Source organism: Condylura cristata, unplaced genomic scaffold, assembly GCF_000260355.1.
Source record: "Condylura cristata isolate star-nosed mole 26May11 unplaced genomic scaffold, ConCri1.0 scaffold00004, whole genome shotgun sequence".
Taxonomy (NCBI): Eukaryota; Metazoa; Chordata; class Mammalia; order Eulipotyphla; family Talpidae; genus Condylura; species Condylura cristata.
Window position 1 is genome coordinate 6,210,381 of NW_004567105.1, and position 10,435 is coordinate 6,220,815.

A 10,435-nucleotide genomic window follows, 5' to 3' on the forward strand; every position below is an offset into this window, starting at 1 on the left:
GGCCAGAAGGTCCTTGGGAGTCCTCTTGTCCTACTGCCTAGTGGCTCTCATGAGGTCCAGTGGGGCCGAGAGAGCTCAAGCGAGGGCGGGAGGCTGCCCAGCCAGTCAGAGGAGGCTCAGGGTGGCCTCGGGGCTCATCCCACGGCCTCTGCTGTCTGCCCAGGAGGTGTTAGCAGGAGAGCAGGGAGCGCTCTTACTATTTGCCTCGCTGCTGGGTCCCGAGGGCCCGAGGATGTGCAGAGAATGGCCTCCCGGGGATGTGGGCATCTTGGAGAATGAGTCCACTTCCTGCAAATTGCCTTTGCCTGAGAGGAGAGCGGCTTCTCGGGGAGAGGCTGTGCACCCCTTATGTTGAAGTGGCACAGATGCTGCCCCATCTGGGGTGTGCAGGAGCAAAGATGCAGAGCATGGGGGCGCAGGCCTGCTGGATGAGAGCGCCGGGAAGAGGCGCCATCTCCCACGGGTGGCACGGGAGGTGGGTGATCTGGGCAGGGAGCCAGGTGGAGGCCAGCTGAGCTTGGGCAGGTGGGTAACACTCCGTGGGAAGAGCCGACCTGGACAGCCCAGGGGGCCGCAGCAAGGGGCCCTGTCACGGGAGAGGTCGGAGAGAGAAGCGAGTCCCGAGCTTTACCTGGGGCTGGACGGCAGCTGTCTGGGCTAGTCCCCAGACTTGGGTGTCTCAGCTTGGGGAGACATGCACTCCCTGGGGCCAGCCCTGATTGGGCACTTGTGGCCATTGTTTGACGTGGACAAGCTGCTTTTTGCTCAGAGCCCAGTCTCTGCATTCACTCAAAGGGACAAATAAAACAACCTTCCTTGCAGCGTCATCTCCGCCCACGCAATTGTCCGGACCTTCCTCCCAGCACCCTGCACCTGCTCAAATAACGTGGACTCGGTGGACAAAGCGTACTGAGGGAGCACCCGCCGGGCCAAGACTCCCAGCCACGTGCCCTCATCAGGACGCTATCGCTGTCCTGGGAGGAGCAGAGATTCTTCCAGACCACACTGCTGCTAAGTGCAGACCTGGGATTCCCACCTGGGCAGCCTGACTCAGGAGCCCACCTGCTCCCCTCCATGACCCTCTTCTGTGGGCTCTGCAGTTTTGTGCAAGTGCGGTGACTGTCATTCCGGGATGAGGACATGGGACAGAGAGCAGCAGGGACTTGTGCCCGGTCCCACAGGCTTCCAGGGTCCTTGCCACGTCCTCTGGAACAACCCCCCAACCTCCCTTGCCTGGGCCCTTCCTCACATGCGGGTCTGGATGGGAGGGGCCCATAGCAGCTCCCCCCAACCCTGCTGTCTCAGCCACTCACGGTCAGCTCTGTGGCAGGGGCCAGGTCGGCCTCGTTCAGCTGCTGCGAGGCCCCGAGGCTGCCGGTCTTCTCCTGCTTCCGCCACTTGGCCCGCTGATTCTGGAACCAGATCTGGGAGGAGGGAGAGAGGGATGGAGGTAAGCCAGAGGGTTTCCTCCATCTAGAACCTCCAGGGACCAGCACTTTGCTAGAACTTCCGTGACTCTGGCCAGCACTGGACATCAAGACTTTCAGTGTCAGGACAGACAGGGAGGGGCTCAAGCAAGAGTGGAATATTTGCGCCAGGTAGTTGGGAGTGGTGGGGTCTGTGGAGAAGCAGGTTTCTGGCTTCAGGGACAGTCACCATGTGGGAATGTGAGCCCATGTCACAGGTATGTACAACTCCCAAGGCAGAAACCTTGCCTTTCACGTGAAAGCTTGTTTTAAATACTGCACAGATCCAGTAATGCTCCTTTATCTGGAGCTGATTCCCCATGGAAAAAAAAGGGAGGACAAATCCAGGACAGGGTCAGCCCATTGGGATAAGACTGGGGTGTCAGCCAGCACAGTTTGAATTTGCATGAATCCATCACATTTCTTAAAAAAGAAAAGAATGACCTAGGAAACGGTTTTGGAGAAAACGTCAACCACATAGTGTTGCGATTTGCTAGACTGGGATCTGCAGGACACACCCTGGTGAGTGACCGGGGCTGGAGGGGGCCCCAGGAGCAAGAGCAGGTAGATCAGGCAGCTGGTGCGTGCACAGGCCTCCCTCATGGGGGACCCAGGGTCCTTTCCACCCCCCACGCTGTCTCCAAAGCGATCCCCAGGCCGGCAAACCAGGGACAACAGGCTACATCGGACTTTCCACTTGTGTTTATGTGACCCAGGAGCGAAGGGTGGTTTTCATCATCTTAAAGGGTTGGGGGGAAAAGCTCAAAGGAATAATATTTTCTGAGATATGCTACTGCTGCAAAAGTCGGATTTCAGCATTCACCCGGGCCTTACTGGGACAGTGCCGTGCGTGTCCACCTAGGGCCCACAGCCGCCTTCGAGCCTCAGCAGCAGAGCTGAACTGTGGGTGACCGCAAGGCTCCATGAAGTCTCAGAGTTTCCAGTGGCCCTTCACAGAGACCACTTGCTGTCATGTGAATGCCACCCTGGAGAAGTCACCAAGGGGAGAGATGGACATGGAGGCTGGCACCGAAGGCCACTGCCCTTGACCACCTCAGCTCCTCCTCCCAGCAGAGGAAGTCTCTTGTCACTATGGTGACCTGGCAAATGCCCCGTACCTGTGGGATGAGCCCGTGGAGGGTTTCAGCTGGTGCTAGGGCTTGGGATCCCCGGGGTCTCACCCACAGCCTGGGCCTTGAGCGGGGGTGGGGGCGGCCGTACCTGCACCCGGGCCTCGGGGAGGTTGATCCTGGCTGCCAGCTGGGTGCGGATGTGCACGTCCGGGTAGTGGGTGAAGTGGAAGATCTTCTCCAGCTCCTGCAGCTGCTCGGCCGTGAAGGTGGTGCGTACCCTCCGCTTGCCCTTCCTCTCCTCTGCACAGAAGCGGGTCTGAGCTGTGTCGGTGACTGGGGCTTGGCACCTCAGTGAGGCTCAGGGTGCCTTGCTCCCACCTTTGAGCTATCAAGTCTGGGGACATGTGACTCCTTATTCTCTTTCCTAGAAATGCTGCCTCTAGGCTGAACCTCTCCCAGCCCCTCCCCCACCCCCAGTGAGACCAAGACGACCTTCTAGAAAGTCCTCCAATTGTCCTTTCAGTGCTTAGATGCCTTCAACACCCCTACACCCACCCTGAGCTCCACCACCCTTGTCTACAAGAGGAGCCGCCAAACTGCACTCTATGGCCCTTATCTGTTTTTATAAATAAAGTTTTATTGGCACACAGGCACACCCACTGGTTTTGTGTGTCTGTGGCTGCGTTTGCACTGTAACAACAGAGTCAAGTCGTTGCAGCAGAGACCACTGGCCTGCAAAGCCTAAAAGAATTGCCATGCTGTCTTGCAGAAACAGTTTGCTCACCTTGATCTACAAGACTGGAGTTGACAGCAGTCTGTCTTTACAACCTGTCTCCAGCCCATCTGTGCACCCTCACACCCAGGGCCCACTAACGTGAAAACGCAGCCCTCTTGTTTAACCAGGGTGTTTCCCTTTCTTCTTCAGCTTCCTTGGACCTGTCAGAAGTTTATTTACTTGCTATTGGAGATTGTCTGGCGCAGGGACACTCGCAGGTGGGCGTGGGCCTGCACAGGGGCCCAGAGCCACCTTCTCCGGAGCCCAGGTACATGCGCTGAGCGACACTCTTCTTGGCCCTGCAGTACCCCAGCCCCACCGGATGGGGCGCGGTTCTGCCTCCGGTCTGCGATTCTGACTTATGTGACTTACTGGTTCTCCATAATCTAAGTCCACTCTGAGCGCCTCCAGCCACGCTTTCCTACTCTTTTTAGCTCCGGGTGCTCTTTCTGGTCCCTGAGCGCCTTCTTTCTGCTTGTCAACAACATCCCATTCCTCTTCCTACTCACTGAACGTGCACTCGGTGCCTGGCACAGGACAGGGTCAAGGAGACAAGGTCCCTGTCTGGAAGTGTCTCATCTTCGGGTGATGTGGCGCACGGCCAGGCTTGTGTGTGGTGTCTGTGCTCTCATAGAGGTGACACCTATGGATGTAGCTGCCAGCACCAGCCTCTCTCTGGGGCCAGGACCCCCTCTTTGGACACTGTGCTGTCCCGTCCACAGCCCAACAGGGTAGTTATAGGGGCTTGGGTGGGGGTGGGAGTGCATCTGACCTCTACTGGACCTGTTGGCTCAGCCCTAGAATTTTTTCATCTGGAACAAGGAAGGAGAATCTGTAGTGGCGGCAGACCTGGGACAGGAGTCTTGGGCCATCTGTTCTTCATGCTGGTGAAGTTGTTTGCAGTAAGAAGGAGGAACCGATCTTGGGATATAATTTGGAGGGAAGCTTCCAGGGCATGGTGGTGGATTAACTCTTGGGTTATACCTAGAATAGTCAAGGCTAGGGCCACAGTTTTGGCTTCAGCAATAGGTTGGGTGGTGGAGCTATTTAATGTGACGAGAATAACAGGGAGGGAAAAGGTGTGTGTGTACGAATGTGTGTTGGGGTGCATGTGTGTGCGTGATGTGTGTGTGATGGGGATCAGGCATTCTCTTTGGACTGTTACATTGACTGGGAGATTAGGGAAACATGAGGGAGGGAAGACAGGCCAAGCCCAACCTGGCTGCTGGCATGGGCGGCTGGCGCCTGTCTAGTGGAGAGGATGGAGCCGAGAGCTATGGGTGGTGACTCAGAGCAGAGTGGACTTGCCTGAGTGTGCAGGGCAGGCGAGAAGGGAGAGAGCACAGCCTCAGGATGAAGGGCTGCACTTCAGTGTGCCCACCGCGGGCAGGAGGAGTGGTGCCAGGATCGTGGTGAGAGAGCCTGGGAAGGCTGGCTTGGGCTCCAGACCACAGTGAGTGAGAAGAATGACAGACGTGGAACATGGAGCAGAGAGGGTAGATCACAGATCTCTGGAGGGAAAAGTCTGGAGCCAGGAAGGACTTCTTTAAACAAGGAGCTGAAGTTGCATACTCACGGAGAGCAGCCCCATGTATGGGATGGGAGTCAACTGTCGGAAGGGCTGGGGTGTTCCGGGCTTCCGCTCAGAAAGACCCATGTGGCCCATTTTTGGAGCTGGGCAGGAGTAATGGATTGAGGTAAAAGAAAGTCCCTGTGTTCCTGCCAGGCCCAGCCATCTCCTGACCAGACTCTCCACTGTAAGCTGAGAGGGAGGAGTGGTCACGGCACAGCCCACACACCTTGCTGGCCCAGGGCAGCAGGAGCGGGCAGGCAGGGATGGGGGAAGAGGGCGGAGGAAGGCGGTGGGAACTGCAGTCCCTTTCAAGTCATTCCTCTCCCCATTCTTAATGGTGCGAGCTGCGAACCACACTTCAGTGCATCTTCAAAGGGAACGAGTCAGCAGAACTTAATTAAACCTGAGCCGTTTAGCACATCGATCATAAGAAATACACAATTTACACAGGTGATTAGGCCACCTAATTATAAACCGATGTTTCTCTGCACTCGGCCCCCTCCCCTCATTGCTCCTTCTCTGCCTTCTGCTAATTGGCCCTTGCTGCTCAGCCTACGGCCCCCAGGGTGGGGACTGCTGGCACTGGGGCTCGTCTCTGAAAACGGGTTTTGTTCTGAAAGTAGGGGCTTAGCAAGCAGGAACTCTAGCTCCAGGATAGAACTGGCCCTCTGCACGTTACTATAAATAAAGTTTTATTGGAACATAAGCACCCCATTCATTACACTGTCTACTTTTCAGCTGTGATGGCAGAACTAAGTCAATGCGAGAGGACTTTTGACATCACTGCCTAAAAAGAACCACGTGACCCTTTGCAGGGAAACTTTGCTGACCACTGCCAGTGGATAGCCCCCTGTGGGCAAAACTCAGCAGTGTCCCAGTGTGGTGGCCCCAGGCCCCTCACCTTTGCTGACCACTCGCCTTCCAGGTGGGTGGGCACTGTGGTTCTATTCACCCTCACTCCCTGCTCATCAGTCAGCCTGGTCCAGGGTTTGCAGTCAGCAGTCACTCAGGAGTGACTGGATGACTCATGAGCAGACGGTGAAGGTATCTGGGTTCCCCACAGCCCCCTACCCACGAGGGTGGCTCCTCCCCTGCATCTCCCTGTTCCTTCCAGGCATCGAACCTCCCGGCAGAGTATTCATGGGGCCCCCCAGACTGATGGTTCTCTTCCCACTGTCTGAACCTCTCAGACAACATGGTCTCTTTCTGATGAAGTGTCTCTGACTTTGGAGGGTCCCCCGACTTCGAGGGCATCTGGGCTCAGCATCCATTCAAATAGGGAGGCCCTCTGGGATTTTTTCCATTGGCTTGAGATCTGAGAGGCCCAAAGTCTTAGACTGTGGGGTCCCTGAGAGAGTGGGGGGTGGGGAAGGAACACTGGTCTTTGCACTGAGAGACCAGGGAGACAGATCACGGGCCTGGGGCCTGGAGAATGGCCTGGCCCCAGCTCTTGCACACGTGGGCTCTAGCTCAGAACAAGCCACTTTGCCTCCCTGGGCCTCAGCTCCTCCAAGAGTGGCCCTTGGATCGCCATATCAGGGTGCACTGAGGACAGACGTGGGCGAGCTTGCTAGAATGCAGATTCCCAGGACCCAGCCTGCAGTCAGAGTTTTGGGGACTGGGCCTGGACGGAGCAATTCACAAGCTCCTTAGGTGCTAGGGAGATGCTTGCCAGTCATGTCCCTTATTACCCCTCCACGAAGCCCTTTAAGTGCTAAATGGAGACACCAAGGAATTTCCCTCTGTTATTATTGGGGCAGGGACCCCCGAATGTGCCATTTCTCATCCTGCTGCTTTCCTTTCCCTGACGGCTCCTGCATGGAGGGAGGAGGGAGGCCGGGGGTGGGGAGTTGGGGGGGTGTGTGTGGGCACCTACTCCCACCTGCCTGGCATGCAGAGCCCCCTTGGCAGATGGGAGGCTTCTGCTGGGGAAACCCACTGAGGTTTTTAGGAGACAACTTGTTGTTGAATGGGTGATGTTGTTCAAGGTGGGACCTTGAGAATGTTCTAGCTCTGCTCTTTCATAGTACAGGTAGGGAAACTGAGGTCCAGAGAGGGGAATGGCTTGCCCGGTGGCCCCTGGGTGTTGGTGCCAGGTTGGGACTTCGGACCGGGCCACTTGAACCCTGCCTCCTGCTCTCCGTGGCCAGTGTGTCTCAGAGACGCCAGCTTTTTGCAATTTCTGCAAGTTACCTGTATAGTTTCTGGAGTCCCATCTGGATTATTATTTGCTTAACATTTTCCCAAACTGACATTTTTTTTTTTGGTTTTACGTAAATAAGGAAATATATTTTATAAGAAAGCCTCACATCAGGACTATAAATAGATAACTAGTCACAGGAGTCCTAAGTAGAAGACTTCATGTAGAAATAATTACAGAGCCATCGACATAAATAATCTTTGTCTGCATACCCTCAAAAGCATCTTGAAAACCACCAATGGACCCTTGCTAGGCCTCTGGAAGTGCTAAATTTTAGCAAAGTGGGAAATGTGTGGATTTCACCCAGGCCCAGAAATAATTTGGAGAGATGTTCTCAGGCTGCGGTGCTAGCGCTTAACTATTTTTGGGATTTTTGTAAGTGACCTGTTCTCTTCTGGGGTTCATTATCTGTAGGGGGGCTCACCCTGAGCAATTTGATGGGAAATGGCCATGAGTGTACCCAAGGGCCACTGCCCAGTACCACGCCTGCCATGCTGGCAGTACTTTCTGGGAGTCTGTTCTGGGTCTGGCAGGCCAGATGGATGATACCCGCCAGCATTTTAGGGGGGTGAAAATGGGGGGTTCCTGGTTGCAGTTGGCTTTTGTCAGGTTAGGGGAAAGGAAGGGAGAGCAGAGGTCAGATGTGAGTGTGAGAGACCAGTCCCCTCACTTCCTCTCTCTCTGACAGAGGGGACAGTCAACGGATACTACGTAACTGCAGCAGGAGAGACTCAGGTTAGAGCCCCAGAAGAACTGCCTCTGTGGGCTCAGCTTCAGGGAACCCACCAGCCCCTCATGGACATGTAGCCTTCCAGAGTTTTCTTTCTGCCTGAAACTGTCTATACCCCATCTGTTTGGCCTAGGAGATTCACCTTGGGGAGGAGGGGGGTTTGTGTCTGGGGGAAGTGATGTCATCTCCCAGGTCCCTCCCAGCACTTCCTGAGATTGAAAGACTGGAAAGGGTTGGGACTGGGAGTCTGGTGTGAGATATCCAGGTTCCCCTCCACGGGCCATTGGGACGTTTCAATTCCCTTTCCTCTTCCTCACTCCAAGCTCCCCCCAGGGGTGAAGCCAGAGTGGCAAGCGCTTTCCGCAAGGTCACATTGCTGAGACTGCAGTGATGATTTTCACTCCTCGCAGGGCGCCCGTGTCCACTGCAGTGCCTGAGATTGGACAGGGAGGCCGAGCTCTCTGTGCCTGTTGCTCTCTGAGAACACAGCCGTGGGCAGCTGGCCTGAGGGTAAGCAGGCCGGGCAGACTGGGCTGCTGGAAACAGGGCAGGCTGACGTCACTGACCAATTCTCTGAACTGAGCAGAGCTGGGGGGCCGGAGGTGGGGGGTGGGGTCTGGGTCTTGACTTGGGTCTTGTGCTTACAGGCTGTGTGACTTGGCGAACCTGTGCTCTCTTCCCAAGTTTCCTCACCTGTCAAGCACCTGACCGTCAGGCCTTTCTCTTGAAGTGGGAGAGGACGGTGCCACCCCATCGTGAACACTGGAGAAAATACCATTATGTGTGCTCATGGCTAGGGCCAGGCCTCAGGGCCTTGGACACTGTCACTGCCTGAGCCTGGGTCTGCCTCTGAAAAGCTGCGCTTTTGGCTGGACAGGAAGGCGATTCAGACCACCAGCCCCGTGCCCGCGGCCTCTGAATCCCCAGTCCTCTCTTCTGCCCCTGGGCGCAGCTCTCCCTCCTTGGAGCCCAGCTGGGCGTCGGAGACCCAGGGGTGGGAGAGAGTCGGAGACACTTACCCGGGGGCGGGTCCTGCGGGGCCTCCTGCGGCCCCATGGCTGCTGGTCCGGCGTCCTCTCCACCGGCCCCTTCTGGCCTGGCCTCGTCCCTGCGCTCCGTGGGCCTCTTTAAAATCTCCTCGATGGAGAAGGACAGACCCCGCTTCTTCGGGGCCTCACAGCACCCCGAACTCTTCCCCTCCATCCTCCTGTAAAGGGGCCCACCTAGGCACGCTCTGGGTGGCTCTCAGGACGGTCGGGGGCCTCGTGTGTGCCCAGGGTGATGCCGATGGAGGCTAGTGTACTCCCTCTCCCGGAAATCAAGAGGCCACGCCGCGGTGCAGGACGGTGGGCCTCATGTGGGGTTAGCCAAGCCCAGTTTCGGCTCCACAGGGACTTCCATGGGCTACGTTAAGACACCTTGGGATGAAGGAGGCAGGTGGCGCCAGTAGGGCTGGGTGGGCTGGGCCCTGCCCAGGGGCTCAGAGCCCTGGCTGGCCTGCCGTCCGGGTGCCCTGGTGTTGAGTTAGTGGCCGTCCTGCTGGGGAGGGTCCTCTCCGCGTGCTGCTTTCACGGTCCCTGGCTTTGGCCAGGGTCCCCGAGGTCACTGGTGTGGTGAACAGGCCGACAGCTGGAAGGAAGAGGGCGCCGGCCCCGAGGGGACCTTGAGGTGGCGTGTCCACCTTTGCCCTTTCTGTGGCTGTGGCCCTTTCCTGCTCCAGCGGGGCCTCTGGACAGCTGGACTGCCACCCTTGGCCCCTGGTGGCCAACTCAACCCTGGGCTGCGCCGGCGCTTGACAGCTGTTCCTAGAAACTGGACTTCTTACAGGTCCACCACGTCCAGACTCTGGAACAGGCCTCCTGTGCCTGCTGTCCGGCAGCAGGGGCTGAGCGAGGGCGCCCCTGGGTCACCACCAGGCCGTCTCTCTGTGGCGGGGCCGGATGGACGCTCTGTAGGCATCTCTGGTCTGCATTTCTTCTGTTTCCTTGCCCCAAACTCCCTCTGCTCAGTTTCTGGTCCAGGGCCTCCTCTCCTGTGGTCGGGTCCTTTCTACGTGTGTCCTGCTCACGCGCCCTTACCTGGCTCCGAGACAACGCTGAAGGGACTCTTTCTTTCTGTCAAGGAACCGTCTGCAGGGAGCTGGCAGGCATCAACCTGTTCTTGCCAGTTCTGCTCCCAATTACTATGTAACCAGGGAGCAGGAAGCAGTAAAACACTGATAAGAGAAGAAACTCTCCACCCTCCTTAAGGTAGGGGATGCAGGTGTTGGGGGAGGGGCAGAACGGAGCAGGGAGCTGAAGGATGGGTCTGGGGGCGTCCCAGGGAGGGCACCGTGTTGGGAAACTGGCCAGGCAGGGGCAGACAAGGAGAGGTGGGCGCAGGAGGACCGAGGAGTGTCCCCGGCTCAGTGAAATGTGCCTGCTCAGCAAGGAGAATGTATGGCGTGTATGAGCCGGAGTCCGGGCCAGGTGCACGCAGACAGGTGTCGGCCACAGGAGAGACTGCTCAGGTATGCTTTCCTGGAATGCCTGCACCACAGCAGAGCCTGTGGGGATGGGTATGGTGAATGGGGAAACCCGAGGCTCTAAGCAGGGGAGATGTGGCGGGTGTGAGTGTAC

At 57.1% G+C, this 10,435-nt stretch overlaps 1 protein-coding gene across 1 annotated transcript; it reads right to left on the reverse strand.

Moving 5' to 3' along the window:
- Positions 1-346: 346 nt before the first annotated feature.
- On the reverse strand, positions 347-9,020 carry ISX (intestine-specific homeobox). The gene is made up of 4 exons (XM_004676471.1): positions 8,837-9,020; positions 2,688-2,839; positions 1,314-1,424; positions 347-586 (listed from the first exon to the last, which is right to left on the reverse strand). The coding sequence occupies exons 1-4, from the start codon at positions 9,018-9,020 to the stop codon at positions 347-349; spliced, it is 687 nt and encodes a 228-aa protein (XP_004676528.1).
- Between the last annotated feature and the right edge of the window lie 1,415 nt (positions 9,021-10,435).

What these genes read in the sequence shown, in the direction of transcription:
- ISX (XM_004676471.1), bottom strand. Translation starts at nt 9,020, where the DNA reads ATGGAGGGGAAGAGTTCGGGGTGCTGTGAGGCCCCGAAGAAGCGGGGT. An exon ending in TCCCCGAGGCCCGGGTGCAG is followed by an intron (nt 1,425 to 2,687) that starts GTACGGCCGCCC and finishes CCCTCCTCCCAG; the next exon opens with ATCTGGTTCCAGAATCAGCG. An exon ending in CCCCTGCCACAGAGCTGACC is followed by an intron (nt 587 to 1,313) that starts GTGAGTGGCTGA and finishes CTCCCGTGACAG; the next exon opens with GGCCCCTTGCTGCGGCCCCC.